This window comes from Setaria italica, chromosome V, assembly GCF_000263155.2.
Source record: "Setaria italica strain Yugu1 chromosome V, Setaria_italica_v2.0, whole genome shotgun sequence".
Lineage (NCBI taxonomy): Eukaryota > Viridiplantae > Streptophyta > Magnoliopsida > Poales > Poaceae > Setaria > Setaria italica.
In genome coordinates, this window is record NC_028454.1 from 45,313,499 (window position 1) to 45,337,034 (window position 23,536).

The following is a 23,536-nucleotide window of genomic DNA, read 5'->3' on the forward strand; positions in this document are numbered from 1 at the left end:
TCAGCGCCATAAGCTTTGACGCTGGTTGCACATGTGGCCGTGACCTGGCAGCTCGGCGCTACAGGTCTCGGCGCCGAGCTCCCCAACCAACAAAACTAGCCGTTGCCACTTTCTGCGTATCACCGACTCATTCGGTGGTGCGCAAGGGTGGTCACCATATCAATTGGTGGATGCCACCTCAGCTAGTCGTTGGGCCATCCACGCCCACTAACGTCTCGGCCCAAATCACCTAGGTGGTGGTCAAGACAAGCCACCGAACTAGTAAGTGACTTGCCTGGACCCAAGTTCATCAATCCAATAAGAGGTAGAATTGAACCTCTCACGGGTACCGAAGAACCTTTCGCATACAATAGCTACTAAGTATTTGAGGATGAGAAAGTACTAACACCAGCATCAGATATCTTTATATTTCTTATACATTGAAAGCTTGAATTTAAACATAAGGTAGCAAGGAAATACAATGTATCAATACGAGCATGCCATAATTATTTAAAGAGACTGATCAATGGCTAGACAAATAGCAGCATCTTTTATTCTTCCTTATGCTGACAAACTCGAACCCTTTCAGATAGAAGGGCATTTGAGTAATAACAGGATTACCTCATGAAAAAGCTCCATCTAACATGCCAGCTTCAAGTTGTTACCTTTTCATAAAACATGCCCTAGTACAAACCTCTAGAGGAGGATGAAAAGAAAGGGTAAAGAGTGGCCCTGAAAACTGATGGTCTCAATTGTCTCCCACTATATTTAGGAACTGTTCAGCTGATGCAGGAGATTAGGTGGTCTGCTCAGGTGGGCAATCAATGGCAACGGGCCGACAGCAACAAAAATGCAGTTCAATTTGACTGCACATAACCAAACAAGAAAAAAAGGTGCTTTGTGCAAAAATATAAGATTCAAAGTGAGGAAGAATTGAAGCTTTTACAAACATATAGTTATATTTCAAACTAGCACATGTTTCCCAGAAAAACAATAACATTGATACAGATAAGGATTGCAGAATCAATCACTCGGTACTTTCTCATCCTCAAATACTTAATAGCTATTAGCAAGTTACCGACTGATTCGGTGGCTTGTCTTGACCACCGACCACCGAATCAGCCGGTGACTTGGGCCCAGGCGTCAGTGGGCGTTGATGACCCAACGGCTAGCTAAGGTGACACCCACAGATTGATACGGTGACCACCCTTGCGCACCACCGAATGAGTCGATGATATTCCAGAAAGTGGCAACTGCTAGTTTCCTTGGTTGGGGAGCTGTGGCACCGAGCTCGGCGCGAAGATCCCTGGCCTCGAGCTGCCAGGTCACAGCCATGTGTGCAGCCCCGCAGACGTAGGCCTGCGACCTCAGCGTCAAAGCTTATGGTGTCGAGACATGTTAGCTTGGACGTCGAGATCAGGGTTTATTTTTTGAAATCTTTCTTCCGGAAGCGTATTTGCGAAAAACTTTAAAAAAAGGCCAAAAAAAAAATAAAAAAGTCGCCACCGCTGCGATGGCCGTCTAGCCGGAGCTGCCGCAGCCTCGCGGTCGGGCGTCACGCGTCGGACAGGAGCCGTCAACGCTGCGCAGGTGGGCGGAGCCGCAAAGCGCTGCTCGCCTCGCAGCTCGCACAGCGACACCGTTTCAGCGTGTGGTCAGGAACATGAACGAGGGGTCCCACAAATATCCCAATCCTAAAATCAAAATTCCCAAACAAGGGATAAGGATAGCAGGTCTGATAACTCTCTGTCCCAATCCCTATCCCAATCCTACCTCCGCATGACCCATCTCATTTCCTTTTCCCATTCCAACCTAACTTCCAAACGTCACCTCAAGACGTGCAAATCCGGTTTTCCACTCTAAAGACGCAATTCCGCTCTCAAGAAATATGTGCAAATCCGATTTGGAAAATGATCATTCAACACTAACATAAACTCCATAACAATTATTACACCAGAATGAACTGCATAACAAAATTCATAAAATAAAACGACGTACAAATTCTGATGACCAAACAGGTAACAGTCAAGTTGCTGACACAGTCCACAAATCTCATGGATTCAAGTTCAAGCTGTCTCCGCATTCCAGTTGACTTCGATGTTTCCAGTTGACTGATTAACTCAAAATACCCAACAGGTGGTGACTCCCTCAAACCTGTAAATATGCGACCTCTGCTTCAACATCACAAGTCCCTTGTGGTCTGTGGTTGGCTTCAGCACCAATCCAGTAAACACAACGAACCTCTCGATTACAGGTATGCAGACTTGATTGTTCTCAACGTTGACTACCCTTTCAAAAAACTTGGCAACGCAGAACTTGTTAGAGCCCAGATAGACAAGGTGTGACTTGAGAGGATCCCAACAACACGGCGGGTTCAGATCTTCCCAAACCATGTCCAGCGTTGGTGCACCCTGCGCAGGGGCAGTGATATCCGATGAAGAGCAGAGTAGGTTGTCTTGAGATGAGAAGCCAAGCCACACACCGTGTTCCGGGAAGAAGTCAGCACGGTCACGGAAGGGCAGCTCCCAGTCACCAGCCTTCCTCCACGAGCAGCTTGATGTGTCAAAGGAGTAGGTGCCAATGCCCGGTGTGGATATCAAGATGTTGGAGCCACCGGCAACCGTGTAAGCCCCAATAATAAATCTTCCTTTATAGCCAGTCTCAAGCACGAAAGGTAGTGGCTGAAGGCAGTGCCAGGTGCTGTTTGGCTTGAACAAAACATCATTTGGAAGATCAACAATCAGTGCCTCGAAGCTGCGTTGGTTGCTTGGAACTGGCTCTCTGTCCATAACATAGAGGGCATCACCGACGGCAAGGGAGACGGGATCGCAGCACTTATACTCATTAGGAGAGGCGATCTCATGCATGGTACGGCGCTCGACGTCATACATGTAGGAAACTCCGTCGAAGTCAACGGCAGCCAAATAGCTCTTCTTCCGGCCATGACCAAAGAAGCCGAAGAATTCCAGCCTTCCTCTGTCCTGTGAAGGGGTGAACGAAAGGTGAGGGCGAGGAAGCGGAGTTTCCTCAATTGTAAGAGCCTCATTCACTCGATTCACTTGATTTCTTGCGAAGAACAAATTTGATGCGTTTATACGGCGCAGAGGATACGTTCCGTTCAAATCGTCCACCAGAAGATACAAGTACCGCCTCCACCTGTTCATCTTCGACAAGTGGATATTCAAATCTCTTCTATGCCGCCTGTAGAATTGATACATAGAATCACTGAATATGAATATGAAAGCGTCTTATCCAGGTCGATTCTAAACAATAACTAATTTTGCCACCAACGCGCTGCACAGTACATACATAAAAATAGGGCAACCCCGATGGGTGGGGTGCGGTGGAGGTGGGACAGGCGGCGCCGTCCGCCAGGGTCGGCAGCGGGGAGCAGAGCACAGAGGTGGTGACGGGCAGCCGGCGGCTAGGTTAGGAGAGGAATCTAGGGTTCTACCACGTGGTCCATTAAATATTGCGGTCAATCTTGACCGTGCGCCGAGCAGAAAATGGGCTGGGCCGCGTTGCTCTCCAGCGGCTGCTGATCAGAGCAGGCCGATCAGCTAAATCAGCCCATCATCGGACCCTTAGGTCAAGTCCAATAATGAATGATGACGCTCGGTTTTATTCAGTATGCCTTACTCACTCCTTTAGGAAAAAAAACGTATGCTTATCTACTATTAAAAAAACCTTCTCAGATCGGAGCCACTTACCCCTCACATTGAACCCGCCTATCATGTGTTTGTGGGAGGGAATAGGGTGGAGACCTATAAAATCTATATTATAAAAATCGAAAACAATTGAAAACCTTTCTTATCCGGATCAGGACCACCTTACCCTCACACTAAACCCGCCTTTCATGTATTTGGGGAAGAGAATAGGGTGAAGACCTATAGAAACTGCAAGATAGAAAATGTTTCCGCCAAAAATGTTATCTTTTTCTCACCGAACACCGTCCTACTCACTGTTGTACCCACCGTGCCTAAGGGGGTGTTTGGCAGGGAGGGGTTAAATTTTAGCCCCTGTCACATCGGATGTTTGGACACTAATTAGGAGTATTAAATATAGTCTAATTACAAAACTAATTGCACAACCCCTAGGCTAAATCGCGAGACGAATCTATTAAGCCTAATTAGTTCATGATTTGACATGTGGTGCTACAGTAACCATTCACTAATGATGGATTAATTAGGCTTAATAGATTCGTCTCGCGATTTAGCCTAGGGGTTCTGCTATTAGTTTTGTAATTAGCTCATATTTAATCCTCCTAATTAGCATCCGAACGTGTGATGTGATAGGGCTGTTTAGCCCCTAACGTCCAAACACCCCCTAAATTTCTCCCCCGAACTGCCGGCCGCCGCTCCCTACCGCCAGACCTCCCCGCGGCGTTCCTCTCCCACCCGGTTTATGATGTCTCAGTGGTAGTGCCTACTCTTCAGAATCAAAAGGTCACAAGTTTGACCCCTGCTCTTGACACTCTTGCCTTTTTATTTTTCTCCCTTTTTATCAGACTTGTGGGACCCTGCTAGATTTTATAACGAATTGGAACACTTTATTTCCGAACTCATGCTTGCATGGGAGATCCCCTCTCGGTTTATGTTGTTTTTGCGGACCTTATTTTTCAACAAATGCTTACATATGGGACCCTGGTTGGTTTATGATATTTTTTGCGGAGTTTATATCGTCACAAAACCACCATGTAACTGGGAGTGACGATTTCTTTTGTCTACAGTGGCAACTTTTATGACGTTATGTAATTTTATCACTAAATTTGCTCAGATGTGAAACTTTATGACGATTTCAGTCAGAAATGTCATAGATCTATGACGATAACAAATGTACCATAAAAGTTTCGTCACTAGTCGGCATATTTCTTGTAGTGAACATGGTCGCACCAGTAGACCCGGGTTCGATTCCTCGTGGGAGCAGATTTACGGGGCTAGTTTGTTTAAAAAAAAAATCCCCTCATCGGCATAGCCGGGGTTCGGGTTTTTTTTTAAGACCCCGAGGAGGTTACTTCTTCTTAATGAAAAACTGTAAGCTCTTCACTCCATCAGGTCTAGTTTTTTTTTCGAGCTGGTACACTAAACAATGCACACAACATGGTCAAGCATCTCCTATGCTCCTGCATCGCATTTGTTTGCTCAAAAGGGATTTTCCTATATGAGTGGAAATAGGCTGAGTCAAATGTAGTAGACCGAGTATTTTGTTTTGGAAAAAAAGTATATATGAAGTCCCCACATACATATAAAATCTTGTGCTCATATATATGAATAAGGAGAACCGGTGGTGGTAGGTAGATCTCGAGATAAGTTTGTATAAGTTCGTACACGGAGGGTTTTTTAAACCATAAACATATTATCGATTCATTATCTTTTACTGTACAAGTTTGTTGGAAACGTTTGCAAGCTAACGAACAAACTGCTGAGGTCGCTCCGAATAATCTATGCTGCACCGGCATGCATTATAGAAGGTATCCGGCCCGCTAATTGTGTCCTGAGGTATTTGAAAATTTGTCTCTTATAGCGGTATTCTATCCGTATATGAATTGTTTTCGAAACGGAACGTGTACATGTAGATCCTGCTTCCACGTGTCGTCCATCACAGGGAAATACTCTTCACGTTTTGATAATTGGATGTCGAAAATTGATGCAAAATATATTTTTTTCCAATAAAATACCCAGTACATTTCTTGTGACCCGGCCTATTCTAAGACACTACTCGTTCGGCCCACGGCCCTCCTTCCGGCCCCACCTTAAAACCTAGCCGCCGCAACCACCTCTCCCGTAGCCGCCTCCCGGCGCCCGGCGTCCGCACCCGGTCGCCAGCCTCCGAGCAGACCCCCGTCAACCTCGGCGACGCCACTTCAGTTCGTTTCTCCGGCGTCGCCACTTCGGGTCCCGTCCACTCTCCGGCGTCGCCTCCTCCAGATCTGTTGTCTCCCCTCCACATCTCCAAATCCACGCCGGCGTCGAGAACAAAGACACTCGTGGGTGCCTTATCTCTATCTATCTATAACGTGCAAGGCTTAGGTGATAAAATTGGTATTTGTTAAAAAACAACCTGGATGCAACACTCATATATTCAGATTCAGTGATTCTTTGTATCCATTGCACAGGCTTTTTGCAGAGATTTGAGTCTCCACCGGTCGAAGATGAACAAGTGGCGGCGTTACTTGTATCTCGTGGTGGACAATGTGAACGGAACCTACCCTCTGCGCCGTATAGACGCATCAACTTTGTTCTACCCAAGAGATGGATGGAAAAGACCTCCTAGATTGCAGGAAACTCCGTTGCCTCACCCCCACCTCCATTTCACCCCTTCACGTATCAAGGACGGCAAGGGGGCCCTGGAATTCTTCGGTTTTTTTGGCCGCGGTCAGAAGAAGAGCCTTTTGGCCGCTGTCGACTACAAGGGATTTTCCCAGACCTACGATGCCGAGGACCGCACCATCCATGTCATCGTCTCGCCTAATGAGCCAAAGCACCACAACCCTGTCTCCCTCGCTGTTGGTGAAGCTCTCTATGTCATGGATAGGAAGCCGGTCCCAGGTAGCTGCTGTGGCTTTGAGGCCCTCACATTTGACATGCCGAAGGAAGTGATGGGCAAGTTGGGCTGGGACTGGTACTGGCACTGCCTCAAGGCACCACCTTTCGTGCTTGAGCCTGGCTACAACAACACAAGCATCCAGGGTTACACGGTGGTTGGTGGCTTCAACATCTGGATATCCACAAGGGGCATTGGCACCTACTCATTTGACACAGATAATGGCTCGTGGAGTAAGGCTGGCGACTGGGAGCTGCCCTTCCATGGTCGTGCTGACTTCTTCCCAGAGCATGGCATATGGCTTGGCTTCTCATCTCAGGGGAATCTGCTCTACTCGTCAGACCTCGGAGTCTCTATGCAGTGTAAACCGGAGTTGGACATGATTTGGAAAGATCCGAACCCACTGGAGGAGTGGATTCCTCTCAAGTCACACCTTGTGCATCTGGGGTCTGACAAGTTCTGCGTCGCCAGGATGTTTGAAAGAGTAGATATGACTATTCGTGGCAGCATACCTCATGTTGAGAGGTTTGCCGTCTTCACTGGGTTGGTGCTGCAACCTAGCAGGGATGGCAAGGAGCCTGAGATGGTGAATCACATTTCTCGAATATACAGGTTTCATGGAATCACCACCTGTTGGGTTTTCTGAGTTGAATCAGTCAAACTGGAAGCATGGAGCCCCCAAATAGTGCAAATTGCTAGCTTCTGACCTGTGACAACACCAATGAGGATGACACCAATCTGCAGAGATGGCTGCTGCTACCAATTCTTGCCAACAAGGATGGCTGACGCCAAATAGCACTTGTTGCTTGGTTTATTCTGATTCCATCGCTTTTGTAATTTGCACTGTCTTACATCTATGCACTTAATATTGGTGAATTGTGTGTTCTGTGCTAGTTTCTGTAGTCAGTTATTTCGTTTCTTGTATTTAATTTAATTTTTGTTGGTCATTTAGTTGCTGATCATTCATGCCTTCAAAGTTAATTCCTTCTGTTATACGGAGTACTATAGTAATCTGAATATCTGATTGTTAGTAGCATAAAACAATCGATGTAAGATCAGACACTTCAGCTGAATTCTAGTGTTCTTGGTAACAATCAAATGTTTATTATCTCTCTCTTGCACACGCACACAGAGAGATGAGACGAGGTGGATCTCTGTCCTGTCTTCTGTGTTCTCAACTTGTGCCTGTGGTGCTCTACTGTTTTCACGTAATTCACCACTAAACAAATGCGTGCATGGTAGAGGTGACCTGGACTAAAGTTAAAGACCGGAATATTTGCAAAGATTTACAGAGTCCTTTTGTTCCAAGCCCTGTCAACGAGGTAGGCGATCGTCCACTAATACCAGGACCTGAAATTTTCCGTGAGTCTTCACCGGTTGCACGGCTGCGCCTTGTTCAAGTCGCAGTCTGCAGGTGACTGCCATATTGCCATGGACCGGGGGACGCTGTAGCCGTTCAAGATCTGTATGACACGCGGTCCGCCATGATTGGCTGCTCTCGCATGTTGTGGACTGAATGGAAGTTTAGTCTTTCAGGAGTTCAGAGCATGCCCGGTTTCGTGATGGAAAAGATCATCGATGCGCCGCCCGCGCATCAGATCAGTTGATCGACGACTAGCCCAGGAAAATATCTTCTCGTTTGCCACATCAGCGAGATAGTACGCGCGTCCCAATCATCGGTCGCAAAATATTCCCCACTCGATCATGGCTCGTTTTTTTTACGACGAACAACACGGGTATAAGCAGAAAAAATATAAAATTATATTGCCGAGAGGTCATAATCAGGCAAAAAAACAAAAAAAAAGAAGCATAACCGACGGGTTGGATTGAGACATAAACACGCGCGTCGAGCTCAACTCAACTCAAACAACTCAGGCCGGTTGGATTGGTATATCGACGCAAGCCGTACAACTCATCGCACGAGACAACTCAATCCGGTTGGATTGGGACATCAATACGGATCACAACAACAAACTCCGCCCGGTCGGATTGGGATAGCAAGCCTCCAAAGGTTGGGCAAAACAACACCCGACAGCGGTAGCAATACCGAAGTCTTACCGCAGTACCCACCAACATTCTCGCTCATGTAGTCACCGAGGGTGTGTTTGGTTAGTTGTATCATTTGATTCATGTATCAAATGATTCAAAATAATAATGATCCTTTTGTTTGGTTGGGTGAATTGGACCAACTCATCCAGGATGAGGCCATCCCACTTAATACATTATTCTACTAATTAGAGTGAACCATATGGTACAAGCAAATTGATTGAACCACCCCATCCAGGATCATCCATGCATGCATCATGTGGTGCATGCAACCAAACACACTCCGAACTTCCAGGCGTGACCCTATGTCGACAGGGACCAGAAAAAGCAGACTGCACCGCACCGAGAAGGCCACCGCTATGCGGGACCCTCCACTGTAGTGTCGCTGCACCATCACACGCCACCTAACAGAGTGATAACACCGAATCCGGACTTCTCGCAGGTTGCCTCGAAGTCGCCACCACGAAAACACAATACATGGGGGAGCTCACCTCATCCACCGTCGGACTCCACCTCGCTCTCGTCGCCTCGAAGAAACACCACACGCAGGGGCCTCGCCACGCCCGCCATAGTACTCCACATCACGGATCCGTTTCTTTTGTCACCGTCGGTATGGTGAGCAATGTTGCCCCGTGCTCCAAAATCTCCATCAAACGGCCAAGCCACCGCCACAGGTCGACTTCACCTCGTTGCTTCGCCCGCGCACATAACGTCCACCACTATGTCAGCAAACCAAAGAAATCGCTTGCGCCGTCTTCTGACGATGTACCACACCGGAAAGCCCAACCAAGCTGAGTAACCCACCGCGGTCCGCTGCAAGCCTAGTCGTCCCATGATACCATTGCCGCAAGCGTCGTCCTTCGATGTAGTCACATGCCGCACTGACCGTTGCCAAGCAACGCCAGCCGCCACGGTCCGCTGCAAGCAGCCAAACCCGACAACCATGTGTCAACCCATGGCCGCCACCATAGCTGCGAACGCCTCCATGTGGGCTCGACAACCCCCGTCCAGCTTGCCACGTGGTGGAATTGCCGCCACCGACTGCGGCCACCCATGACCAATGGACCAGCAATGCCAAAAATTGAGATAGATCTATAGAGACGACACCTCCAAGGAGGGCACGAAGCCAAAGGTGCCATCATCGCTCGTCTAGAATCTGGATAGGATTTTAAAAAATAACGTCCCAACAGGGAAAACGACACCCTAGGACGCTGTCGTCATCTCCACTAGCAAAAGCGGCAGCGAGGGCTTTCGCCCGATGCATCCAACCGCTCGTTGCACGCTCACGACTCGACACTCCCGGACCATAGCCACGGCTGCCCGTCCAGTGTGGCACCGCCGCCATAGCTTCACCTCCGCTGTGCTTGCCGACCAGCTGCGCTCGCCACCACTCGACCTCTTCTCGTCGCACGCGGCCATCACCACGCCGCCACATCTTCACGCGCGTCGCCCCGCACGTAGCCTCCCTCGCCTGTCCGCCGGCCGGAGGCCTCGTCGCGACTCGCCGGGCCGGCCTCCTCCCGGCCACACCACCGCGCCGCTCACCGCAGCGGCCTCGTCGTGCGGCATCTCCCAGTCAACGCACCTCGCGCCGCATCGGGCCGCCGCCGCGCTTCCCGCCGGCTGCCGCAGCCCGACCACCTCGCGCCGCATCAGCCCGCCGCCGTGCTTCATTCCCAGGTAGCTGCTGTGGCTTTGAGGCCCTCACATTTGACATGCCTAAGGAAGTGATGGGCAAGTTGGGCGGGGACTGGTACTGGCACTGCCTCAAGGCACCACCTTTCGTGCTTGAGCCTGGCTACAACAACACAAGCATCCAGGGTTACACGGTGGTTGGTGGCTTCAACATCTGGATATCCACAAGGGGCATTGGCACCTACTCATTTGACACAGATAATGGCTCGTGGAGTAAGGCTGGCGACTGGGAGCTGCCCTTCCATGGTCGTGCTGACTTCTTCCCAGAGCATGGCATATGGCTTGGCTTCTCATCTCAGGGGAATCTGCTCTACTCGTCAGACCTCGGAGTCTCTATGCAGTGTAAACCGGAGTTGGACATGATTTGGAAAGATCTGAGCCCACTGGAGGAGTGGATTCCTCTCAAGTCACACCTTGTGCATCTGGGGTCTGACAAGTTCTGCGTCGCCAGGATGTTTGAAAGAGTAGATATGACTATTCGTGGCAGCATACCTCATGTTGAGAGGTTTGCCGTCTTCACTGGGTTGGTGCTGCAACCTAGCAGGGATGGCAAGGAGCCTGAGATGGTGAATCACATTTCTCGAATATACAGGTTTCATGACCACCTGTTGGGTTTTCTGAGTTGAATCAGTCAAACTGGAAGCATGGAGCCCCCAAATAGTGCAAATTGCTAGCTTCTGACCTGTGACAACACCAATGAGGATGACGCCAATCTGCAGAGATGGCTGCTGCTACCAATTCTTGCCAACAAGGATGGCTGACGCCAAATAGCACTTGTTGCTTGGTTTATCCTGATTCCATCGCTTTTGTAATTTGCACTGTCTTACATGTATGCACTCAATATCGGTGAATTGTGTGGTCTGTGCTAGTTTGTGCAGTCAGTTATTTCGTTTCTCGTATTTAATTTAATTTTTGTTGGTCATTTAGTTGCTGATCATTCATGCCTTCAAAGTTATTTCCTTCTGTTATACTACAGTAATCTGAATATCTGATTGTTAGTAGCATATTCGTTTCAGTTACTGTTTAGTGCTGCTTATTCTACCTGGTTATAGATTGATTGTTTATTCATTTAATGAAATTCAGTGCTAAGAGTTGACCCGTAATCCTCGGTAAATTTGGATTATATAGACGTTTATTTTTAGCAATAGCTGTGCTTGCTGCAGTTTCAGCAATTCACATTTCGCACATTTCTTTCGATATGGTAGTTTTCAGTAGTGTTTCAGTTGGCATCTTTCTTGCCACTTGGCTACCTGCAACCCTTTCCCCTACTTTACATTTATCAATGCCCCACTTCTCTACTAAGTGATAGTCTCTTTAGTACAAATTAATTATATCTCTTCTTTTTTCTTCTTCTTTTATTCCTTGTCTCTAATGTCTCTAATTTGCGCCTCTACCTATGGATGCTCTTAAGCGACGCGCAGCCTACTCTCTCGTTTTTCCAATCATTCTTTACCCCCTCTTCTGATCCTTACTATCTCCTTTTCTACTTTTCTTCCCTCCTCCCTCGTACCCATTTATCTCCATTGTGCTCAAGTGCCCAACACCTTCCCCTTATAATTCTGCATAGGGTCAGCCCTTTTTCCATCCATTTTGAGTCAAAGCGTGTTCAACGGTACACTAGTCAGTGCACAGAACATGGTTGAGCATCTCTCGTGCTCCTGCGTAACATTTGTTTGCTCGAAAGGGATTTCCTAGATGAGTGGAAATAGGCTTAGTCAATGCAGTAGACTGAGTATTTTGTTTTGGAAAAAAAAACAGTATATATGAAGTCCCCACATACGTATAAAATCGCGTGCTATATGAATAAGGAGAATTGGTAGGTAGATCTTGAGATAAGTTTGTATAAGTTCATACGCTGAGAGTTTTTTTTGGAACAATAAACATATTATCGATTCATTGTCCTTTAGTGTACAAGTTTGCCAAGTGGAAACATCTGCAAGCTAAAAATATGCAGACGGCCTATCTATCTTGCAATGTGCAGATGATACGATCTTATTCATGATCAAAGCTCACCTTTATTCTCATATCTCGATTATTATGTCCCCAAAAGGCTCTTAAAGCTCCAAACACATAGCATAAGTTGCCAAATCTCTTGTACATAGAAGCAAAATACTCTGCCTTAGCACTCCTGCAGGTACACCATTTTTCTTCTTTTGAAATCGTCCACTGAATATAAGTTTCGTATGGCTATGTTTCACTTACAAATGGATGTTTGCAACATTAACGAAGAAGTGTGGTTCTCTGTTTGGACCCTCCATCACGCCTATGTCTAGTTTTGATTTTACTCCTGCAAAAAAGATCCATTAGTGATCTCAGATTTAGAGATTATAAATCCATCAAGTAAACAACCAGCATATTACATGACCCAACCCTTAGTTCCACAAATGTTAGAAAAAGATGGACAGGGGAATAGAGAAGTCGTATAATTTCTATGTTTGACTGATGCGAATTTTTGTCTCTCTTAATTTAAGAATACTGCAATAAGTAATACAAGACACATAATACTGAATCGCTATGTTCTGTTTACAGCATATTCATGTATTTTAATAGGTAATAGGGAAAGAACTACAATTGTTCATCCATTAACATAAAAAGACTTAAATATCACTTCAAACACCATAAAGAAAGAAAGTAAGGAAGAAACCTCTCACAATTCGATCAATCGCGTCATGAGGATCATTCGTCCTGGATTAAAGAAAACAATAACACCAATTTAGTGAAAATAGAGGCTAACAAATAACCATGTCATGTGCAGATTAAGCAGGAAAGGAAACAAACATACCAGTCAAATGTCCTTGCAAAATCTGAGCCAGTTCCAAGTGGAATAAGCTATCAGTATTAGTGTATAAAACAAACAATTTAGAACATAATTATTGCTATAGTTTAAGTATCTAAAAGTTAAAAGGGCATGGCATATGGGCACTCACACCAAGTGTCGTTGAATGGTCAGGCCCTCCATCAAGAGCACGCACTGGACTTCCTTTCCAAAACAAGTCATTCACCAACTACATATTCAAAATAATATCCCCAACTCTATGACCATATGCACTCCCAATTTCAATAGTTGGAAAATGTAAACTCGTTTTAGAGGTTGTACAAACAATATACACAATTCCAACTATATTTAGCATGGTTATACAAACAATCTACACACATGAATACCTCATGAAGCGTACCATCGCCGCCAACAGCGATCACTGCATCAGCCCCATCCTTTATAGCCTGCAGTAAGTACACTATTACTAGTGCTTAGAAGAAAGACAGTCGCCAAGTGGACCTCAGTATTTAACAAGGGGACACGCACACACCTCCCTTGTGACATCTATGGCGTGGGACGGGCCCGAAGTGAAGCACTCGCAAATCTGATCAACCAACACCAACAAACGAAAACATTCTGTGAGACTGAGACCGCCTAATCACCACCAGATCTGAGACCAAACGCGGGTTTCAGTCGGCAATTACAAATCCCTGAAAGCTATGGACGGCGGGCTTACGTTGCACTAGTCGGCGAGGCGGGTGCGGAGGTGTGGGAGCAGCTGCTTCCATTGGCGCCTGCACCCCGGAGTACGCGCAACGAGAACGGCGTTCAGTGCGCAAATTCGTTAGGGAACTGGCGGGGGCGGAGGGGGAGCGTACCGGAGGGGTTGACGACGAAAACGAAGGCGCCACGCCGGCGGTGGGAGGCGGCGACACGGTCGGAGGTGAGACCGCCGGCTCTGGGCTGGGAGTGGGAGTGCGAGGAGGCACGCGGGAGGATCAGCGAAGCCCTCGGTGTCGCCGGCGCGGCCATGGCGCCGCTTGCCGCTTATCCCCCGCCTTGGCTTTAGAGAAGGAAACACACTGCCGTGTGACGTGAAAGGCGCCGCCGGCTGCCCAAGTACGCCGTGTGAAGGATGAAGCCGACTTCCTTAATCACGTGTCCCCTGTGGTTCAATTCTGGCCTGCTGATTCGTGTGCAGTCACCACTCACCAGTCAGTTGTCTATTCAGATGATCATCAGTCCGGCACGCCTCATCAGTTTTTCGGTGTTTTCGTAACGAAAATTTCTCGCACGAATTCGAATTGCAGCAATGCATTGGCCTAGGAGATAGACTTTCTGAACTTGAATGGCAGATTAGTTTTCTTTTGATGCGTTTTACAGTTCATTCTCTGAATGTAGAGGGGTGGCAGATTGATGTGCATGGCCAGGCAACAAGACGCTAATGCGACGTGCAAAACAATTTGCAAGCAAAGAAGTACCATGCATAGCACAATCACGTCCAGTTTATATTTCCACGGTTTGTAGACTAAGGCCCAGCAAGAACAGCTAGAGATACATCAAATGTACTGCTAAGTGCGAACATATAGATTAGCAGCACTGCACCTAATAACAAAATTTTGCAAAATTCAACCTCCGCATCTGCGAAAGGGTTTGATTCCTTAACTATACTACAGAGCTCAATGTGCTCCCTACTTCTGTTACAAATCTCAAGCAACAACAAATCCGAGCACCGGACACCTCAACCCTGCACTGCTGCCCCAAGACTCCGTTATCTGCTTCACTTTCAAGACACAAGATGTACTTTCTTGCCATCCACGTTGAATTTCCTGCTCCCTTGAAGCTGAAGAACACAATGAGACGGAACAGAAATCAACATTGAGCAGCAAAATAACCATTCCTCAATCGAAAAAGAACAATGTTGCATCTAAAGTTACTGACAGCTTATGATACATGAGCAAATAATCATAGCAGCTAATGACTAAATAGTAAATACTGTTTAGAGAAACAGACAGCAAGAGTTGGCTCCTTTCCATTTTTTGGCAGGATAGATATCCAATGCAACTGATCATGTGCAGATATGTATATGAGCATACCTTCTTCAGAAACAACATAGCTTCACGTCTACAAGAGAAGCTGGAGAATACAGCATTTGAACGTTCTTCGACGGCTACCTTAAGATCCTTCAATTTCATTGACTGAGATGCATGGGGCCTGGAAAGAACAATAGTCAGTAGCAATCATATACCAGAGCACAGCACATTAAGTACTCACATAGAAGACAGACTGTACCTCACGAAGTATTCTTTTGCAAAGTTTCTTGACCTTGGTTTTGGATTTAACATCCGCATGCAATACTTTATCTGTACTCTTCTGTGTGTCAATCGATTCAACAGTAGTGGCAGGTTGTTCCTCATTGTCATCTTCTTCAATTTCTGAATATTCATCATCGGACTGGGCTGGACTATCTTCATCACTATCACCAAATGAAGTTTTGTTTCCCTTCCAACGATGGCCAGCAATTTTCATTGGCAGGCCCTTTATGCCAAGACCCTGCTTGCCTGAAGTAGCTTTATCCTGCAGCAAATCACAGACCATGCATATATTAAGAATTCAGGTACATTTAATTGTTTTAAAGAACATGTCTGTTATGTAATCACGCACACAATTATCAATGTAATAAATCAACATCTAGGTTTGTTCATCAAGTGAAAATGGCATAATGTAATCTATGCGGAGTGAAATGAATTGATAATTTTGCTTAAGAGGTAGTTGAAAGACTGTAAAATCACATCTTGAGTGCACTCAGCATTCACATCACATCTCCAAATTTGAAAACTAAAATAGCAAGATCTCTGTTTAACATCACTATAATCTGTGTACAGCACATCATACCAATCAACCTGAACAAGATTGTACAGATTTTCTTGATCTTCCTCCGCAAATGTCTGGCGGACATTAGAAGGATCTTTTCGTGAAGATCTTTTTTTACGAGATGTTGCTCCAAGAAACCCTCCTGACACAAATCCAAATTTGTGCCCCCACCAGTTTACATCTTCAGCTTGGGATACTGCACAAGCAAAGAGTTGACAAAGCAAGTTACTAAAACCTCTATGAAATTTAGCACACAATGAAGAAAAGGTACAAATGTAAGAGCACAACAAGCATGCATTTCTTCAGCAGCGCTAGATGTAGATACAGTACCTATTTTTTCTAATAAGCATGAGACTACAGCATAGCAAACAAAACATAAAATCGTAGTAATATCTATTACATGCTAAGTGGACAATCTAAAATTCCCAGGTAATTTTTGGTAGCAGGAAAGGGTGGGCCTGACTACTGTACTTGTACTTCTGGTTTAAAAGAACAAAAAAAATTGCATAATAAACCTGATTTAATTTCAAGAACTCAGATTTCAATAGCTAATGTGCGTGCCATGGCATATTTAGAGCATTGTTTGTTTAGCTCCTAGAATGTAGTTCTAGCATCGTACTAAAAGTAAGGCACCTCAGATCAATAAGGAAATAACAGGCCAGAAGCTTGTGCAACATAGTTAAGCCAGGGGAAAAAACAGCTGGTGAAATTGAAAAGCACAAACTGCTTAGTGCTGACCTGCATCTGGGCAGATGATAGGATCAGGTTCATCCAAGCATGTAGATTCAACTTTCTGATCCATTTGGCAATTATCTTCGTTTTTGCGTACCTGTGCCAAGACAGGTTGCTTTAGAGATCCAAACAAGGCAAATTATTTAATAATCTCTTCTTGAGAATTGTAGCTTAAGTTTCAAATGCTCGCAGGAGAATCCAGCGGAGTAGCGCATGTAGGCCCCCGCCGCATGCACGCCGCGCGCCCACACACAGACGACGCATATCGTGCGTCCACGAAGATTTCCTCCGCCCATCGGCGAACTCCATGGTCCGCCATCAGATTTCCCTCCGCCGATCGGCCATGGCTCGCTCGCAGGAAACCCGGCCAGATTGTTGTGGTGATCTACTTGTATCTCTAGCGCCCTGCACCATGGCTGCCTGGTGTACGAACCCAGTCGATGTCATCGCATGGATCAGTTCGTTCGTTCGAAATTGAAGCTCTCGGCGTGCAAAGCACTGTTGCCATGTGGTACACTGTGCAGGAGGTCAGGTGGATCGAACGCAGGTGTGCGAGACTAGTGTGGTGAGTGGTGACCCATCACAACACAAATGATTTTGCTCGCATGCGATGGACGAGGGCCATGATCTGATCCGATCCGTGGTGTTCATAATTCTTCCCGAGTCCCTTTCGTCCACATGCATGCTTTAAGACACGTACGGTCTCGGCTTAACAAAGAGTAGTTAAAGGAGAGATTGCATGCGTGCGCGCCGGACTGTTTATCATGTTGTCATTTGACAGGATAGATCGATCGAGGAGGGTGATGGAGATGGCGTCGCGGACGGCCGTGTCGGCATTGCCGTGGCACCACTCCATGCTCGACGTGGATGCGCGCGCCGGGCTCGCCGGCGCGACCCTGGGCCTCGGTGCCGAGAACCGCCGGAGAGCCCTGACCTTGCGGTAAAGCGGCATCAGGAACCGGAGGTACTGCACCAGTATCTTCCACGACGACGACCGGCCGCGCCTGCCTGCGGCGAAGAGCGGCGGCGGCCCGATGGAGGCGTTCTTGCCGCCGGCGACGCCGCTCCTGCCGCTGGAACACGAGCTCAGCGAGGCCGGCGTTCTCTGGGCCGAGCGGTACAGCGGCGACGAGGGCGACGACCGCGGCGCGCTGGGCAGGTCGGCGACGCGGTCCCCGTGATGTTCTCGGGCACCGGAGTGGCGGCAGACGGGCTCGCTGGGCAGGAGGCGGCCGTCGCGGATGATCTGGCTGGCGCTGACCAGCACCGGGGACGGCGGGTCACTGCTCACGCTGCCGCCCCCGGGCAAGCCGAACTCGAAGTCGCTCTCCGGCGGCGGCGCCGTGGTGGTCCACCGCATGGAGAAGAGCTCGGCGGGGTCCATGTCGATGAAGGACCTGGAGCTGCCGAAGGAATAGCCGAGGTCGGCGTCGGCGAACGGCGGCATCGCCTGCGCGCTGCGCTTGAGCCAGCCGCGGGAGAAGCTGTCGCCGAGGTGCTGCAGCGAGGCGACCTCCATGAGCGCGGCCGGGCGTCGTGCGCGAGTTACCAGAGCACGCGGTGATGGGGGTGAGCGATGCGTGCGCAATCAATCGGACGGAGGGCCAAATTGTTTCCTGCGTTTTCTTTTGTTTTCCCCGTTGCGGGCGGGGCTCTCAGCTTTCCTCCCCTTTCTCACTTCCGCCATCTCTCCTCTTTTCCCCCCTCGCCAATTTTATCTCGCGCGCGCGCAAAAGAAAAGGGTGGCGTACTTTGGACGGACACGCACCAGCGCGGCCGTGGGAGCAGGGCGGACCCACTGTTGTGCCCGGCATACCCAATATTTTTGGAAAATTTTTTAGTAGTTCTTGCAGCTATATATATATGTATAATATAGTTTAGGGCTCCAATTCGCGTCCAGACCAACCTGGCCCGCAGACCACACCCCGCCGGCCGGCCCATCGGCCCATCTAACCACTGATCCCCCCACCACCACACTAAGCCCGTCAGCCGGTCAGGTCCCGAGCTCCTGCCTGACCTAGTCCGCTACCGCCGCCAGGCGCCAGGCACAGCCGCACGCACCGCGCCGCCCCCGTCCACCCACGTCCGCCGCGCGGCCGCGCCGCGGCGCCGTCCCGCGCCCCCCGGCCCCCGCGGCGAGATCCCGTCGCCCGCCGCCGCCAGACCCCTTCAGGCCTCCGCCGGCAGGTCTACCCGCGGTCCCGCGCGGCGCTGCGGCCTCTCTGCTCTCGGCGCTCGGCGCTCGCGGCGCTCCGGCGCCGGCGCAGCCCCACCAGGCGACCGCCCCCCCTCGGGCCTCGGCCCCTCCCCGGCTCCCCCCGCCCCCCACCAGGACTGCCTGCTGCCCCCCACCGCGAGGTAAGCGAAATCGACTGCTCAATCTCTCAACCCGTTGACATGATGCACACGGTTGTAAAAATAGATGTGTCAGAATAGATGCATTGCCAATTGCTATAGATGCACACGGTTGACATGAAGAAGTCAAAAATGACATTTGGTTCCTTGTAGGCAGTACAAAATGAAGAAGTCAAAAAATATTGATCTGAAATCAACGTGGGAAAGGGCTACGAAGACACGCATGTAGATTCTCTTCTGAACTTTTTAGGTTGTTCGTCTAAATATTTTTTTTCAATGGGCATACCCTACTTTGAAATCCTAGGTCCGTCATTGGGAGCAAGCACCGGTCCCACGCTGCGTTAGTCTGTAGCAATCATATACCAGAGCACAGCACATTAAGTACTCACATAGAAGACAGACTGTACCTCACGAAGTATTCTTTTGCAAAGTTTCTTGACCTTGGTTTTGGATTTAACATCCGCATGCAATACTTTATCTGTATTCTTCTGTGTGTCAATCGATTCAACAGTAGTGGCAGGTTGTTCCTCATTGTCATCTTCTTCAATTTCCGAATATTCATCGGACTGGGCTGGACTATCTTCATCACTATCACCAAATGAAGTTTTGTTTCCCTTCCAACGATGGCCAGCAATTTTCATTGGCAGGCCCTTTATGCCAAGACCCTGCTTGCCTGAAGTAGCTTTATCCTGCAGCAAATCACAGACCATGCATATATTAAGAATTCAGGTACATTTAATTGTTTTAAAGAACATGTCTGTTATGTAATCACGCACACAATTATCAATGTAATAAATCAACATCTAGGTTTGTTCATCAAGTGAAAATGGCATAATGTAATCTCTGCGGAGTGAAATGAATTGATAATTTTGCTTAAGAGGTAGTTGAAAGACTGTAAAATCACATCTTGAGTGCACTCAGCATTCACATCACATCTCCAAATTTGAAAACTAAAATAGCAAGATCTCTGTTTAACATCACTATAATCTGTGTACAGCACATCATACCAATCAACCTGAACAAGATTGTACAGATTTTCTTGATCTTCCTCCACAAATGTCTGGCGGACATTAGAAGGATCTTTTCGTGAAGATCTTTTTTTACGAGATGTTGCTCCAAGAAACCCTCCTGATACAAATCCAAATTTGTGCCCCCACCAGTTTACATCTTCAGCTTGGGATACTGCACAAGCAAAGAGTTGACAAAGCAAGTTACTAAAACCTCTATGAAATTTAGCACACAATGAAGAAAAGGTACAAAGGTAATCGAAATCGACTGCTCAATCTGTTGACATGGTGCACACGGTTGTAAAAATAGATGTGTCAAAATAGATGTATTGCCAATTGCTATAGATGCACACGGTTGACATGAAGAAGTCAAAAATGACATTTGGTTCCTTGTAGGCAGTACAAAATGAAGAAGTCAAAAAATATTGATCTGAAATCACCGTGGGAATGGGCTACAAAGACACGTATGTAGATTCTCTTGTGAACTTTTTTTATGTTGTTCGTCTAAATATTTTTTTTCAATGGGCATACCCTACTCTGAAATCCTGGGTCCGCCACTGGGAGCAAGCACCGGTCCCACGCGTTAGGGAAGTGGGAGGCGGGCGGGTAGGGTGCGGGCGAGGTGGCGACAAGGCCTCCACTGGAGGGGAAGGCTTGAGGCCTGGAGCGCGTGCATCGGTGGCCGCTGTTCAGAGTCAGAGAGGAGCGCGAGGTGGGCGGGGCTGGTCAGAGGGAGGATGCCGCCGTGGTCGGTCGGTGTGGGGCCCGGGGTTGCCCGAGGCCGATTCTAGGTAGGCCAGGGCATCTCGGCACGCACACATATAGGTGCATCTCATTGGATCAAGCTATCCAAACGACATCGCTACTGATCTGATCATGATTAAGTGTTATGCTAGTATAGTTTAGATGCATGTGGGAGTAGAGTTGTAGAAGTAGGAGAGCTGCTGCTGCTGTCCACATGCTTTTAACACCGAACTCCAAGTGGCCGTAGCTTCTAACTCGTCACCATGCAGCAGCTTGACCATCGTAAAAGTAACATCATTCAAAGTTTAAAAGTTCTCAATCTGATTGTTGTCTGTCAGATCATACTTTGTGTTCTTAAACTTAAACGTCTCGATTCATGAGACGATTAAGTTTTCTAGCGAAAACTGCTCCTTACCGAGTGTCCACCCCTCCCTGTGTGCTTGCACCATCAAATCCTTTAGGCTTTTCATCGAGAACTTGCCACCATTAGTTAGAAGCCTCGACCACTTGGGGTTCGATGTTAATAGCATGTGGAGACCTTCGTTAGGACCAATCACCTCAATCAGCATAGAATTTTCTTTGAAATGGTTAACTGGATTCTTGTACAGTAAGTGGTAACAATCTTTATCAACGCAGTTGACAGTACAACTTTCTTGTAATAGAGGTGCAATGGTTATCAACATTATATTGTTGTGCCTGCTTATTTACGTAAAGATAAGTAATTCAATTTACAAGATAATTTTCACTCTAGGAAGACTAGTTGTAAGGTTAGGTTATAATAGCTTAACGAAAGTCGTACTTTCCATGCAACAATTACATCTCATTCATTTAACGAAACAACGAAACAAACCTTGGAAAAACTGCTCAAACCGAAGATTGTGAAAGAGGTCTATCATTTTTTCTTCCTCTCACGAAACTTAATAGCGCCTCTAATTATCTGCGGTAACCACCTTAGAAACTTATACTGCAGCAGCACATAGATTGCCTTAGGTTGGTAATAGGGTACGACAATTGAACTTTGGTTCCCTGACCCTCCAAGCAATCGTGTCATGACGGTTAGGGACAGATTGCTCGGAATCTTTCCCTGGTGGCTCAGGCAGTGGGCAATGATGTGTCGTGGAAAGATGATGACATGTCTCTCATTTTTGACATTGTATCTTCCTTTGATATGACTGAACAAGTGGTCCAACCATGGATCATTGGTTGATATGATGGTTCAGTCATCTTAAGGAACAACTGGTGTTCTCCAGGACAAGTTTCTTTAGTATATGTGCAGCATCAAATGTATGTGTCGATAACAACCTGCTGTCGTCCTCCATGAACAACTCGTGGAATTTCATAAATGCTGGTCCATAGCAAGACACAGGAAGAAGTGCTGGGTATAAGTCAATCCACAAGGTAGTTAGCTTGGGGTTGGCGATCGTTCTCAGATCAGCAATCATCATCATGAAATCGTTTGCCAAGAAGCTAATGATGTCATCACCATGCAGCAGCTTGACCAGCGTAAAAATAACATCACTCGAAGCAAAAAAAGTATCAATCTGATTGTCGTCTGTCAAATCATACATAATAAGCGCGTTCTGAAACTTAAATGTCCTAATTTATGAGACGATTAAGTTTTCCAGCGAAAGCTGCTCCTTACCGAGTGTCCACCCGTCCCTGTGTGCTTGCACCATCAAATCCTTTAGGTTTTTCATCGAGAACTTGCCACCATCAGTTAGAAGCCACGACCACTTGAGGTTCGGTGTTAATAGCATATGGAAACCTTCGTTGGGATTAGTCACCTCAATCAGCATAGGATTTTCCTTGAAATGGTCAACTGGATTTTTGTACAGTAGGTGGTAACAATCTTTGACAGTTGAGAGTACAACCTTCCTGTAATAGAGGTGCAATGGTTATCAACATTATATTGTTGTGCCTGCTTATTTATGTAAAGGTTAGTAATTCAATTTGCAAGATAATTTCCAATCTAGGAGGTCCAGTCTGCAAGTTTAGGTCAAGTAGCTTAACGAAAGTCGTACTTTCCATGTAACAATTACAACTTATTCACTTAACGAAACAACCAAACATACCTTAGAAAAACTACTCAAACCGAAGATTGTGAAAGAGGTACACCATTTTCTTACTCTCATGGAGCTCAATAGCGCTTCTAATTATCTGCGGTAACCACCTTGGGAACTTGTACTGTAGCAGCACATAGATTGCCTCAGGTTAGTAATAGGGTACGGCAATTGAACTTTTGTTCCCTGACCCTTCAAGCAATCGCGTCATGGCGGTTGGGGGATGGATTTCTCGGAATCTTTCCCCGGTGGTCAGGCAGGGGGTGATGATTTGTCGTGGAAATATGATGACTTCTCTCTTATTTTTTATAATGTATTTTTCTTTGATGTAACTGAATCACGTAGTCCAACCATGGATCATTGTTTGATATGATGGTCCAGTCATCATCAGGAACAGTTGGTATTCTGTAGGACAAGTTCTTCAGTATAGGTGTAACATCAGATGTATGTGTCGACAACAACCCGCTGTCGTCCCGCATGAACTATTCGTGTAATTTCATAAATACTGGTCCATTGTAAGACACATGAAGAAGTGTTGGGTATAAGTTAATCCACAAGGTAGCTAGCTTGGGGTTGGCGATCGTTCTGAGATCAGCAATCATCATGAAATCGTCCGGTATGAAGCTAATGATGTCATTAGCATGCAGCAGCTTGACTAGCGTAAGAGTAACATCACTCGAAAGCTAAGAAGTCTTCAATCTGATTGTCGTCTGTCAGATCATGACTTAATGAGCGCGGTCTTC

General features: G+C 47.1%; 2 protein-coding genes, 1 long non-coding RNA gene and 1 pseudogene across 6 annotated transcripts in view; 2 read left to right on the top strand and 2 right to left on the bottom strand.

Moving 5' to 3' along the window:
• Nucleotides 1-1,870: 1,870 nt before the first annotated feature.
• LOC101786222 lies at nucleotides 1,871-3,395 on the bottom strand. The gene is made up of 2 exons (XM_004971073.3): nucleotides 3,289-3,395; nucleotides 1,871-3,180 (listed from the first exon to the last, which is right to left on the bottom strand). Coding segments are annotated over exons 1-2 (1,083 nt in total). The 5' UTR covers nucleotides 3,291-3,395; the 3' UTR covers nucleotides 1,871-2,099.
• Nucleotides 3,396-5,732: 2,337 nt separating this feature from the next.
• LOC101786617 lies at nucleotides 5,733-7,469 on the top strand. Its single transcript, XM_004971074.2, has 2 exons — nucleotides 5,733-5,965; nucleotides 6,095-7,469. Exon 2 carries the CDS (start codon nucleotides 6,131-6,133, stop codon nucleotides 7,166-7,168), a length of 1,038 nt encoding a protein of 345 aa, XP_004971131.1. The 5' UTR covers nucleotides 5,733-5,965; nucleotides 6,095-6,130; the 3' UTR covers nucleotides 7,169-7,469.
• Nucleotides 7,470-12,255: 4,786 nt separating this feature from the next.
• Nucleotides 12,256-14,053, bottom strand: LOC101753147 (annotated as a pseudogene).
• A 4,610-nt stretch (nucleotides 14,054-18,663) lies between these two features.
• Nucleotides 18,664-23,536, top strand: part of LOC101752468 — a 19,674-nt gene continuing 14,801 nt past the window's right edge. The window contains exons 1-3 of one of the 4 annotated variants that reach the window (XR_002677816.1): nucleotides 18,664-18,985; nucleotides 19,136-19,711; nucleotides 19,980-20,511. This is a non-coding gene — a long non-coding RNA (uncharacterized LOC101752468). The other 3 variants (XR_002677817.1, XR_001164016.2, XR_002677815.1) reach the window with 3 other exon arrangements.

Excerpts from the sequence above, each read along its gene's own strand:
- LOC101786617 (XM_004971074.2), top strand. The coding sequence starts at position 6,131 with ATGAACAAGTGGCGGCGTTACTTGTATCTCGTGGTGGACAATGTGAAC.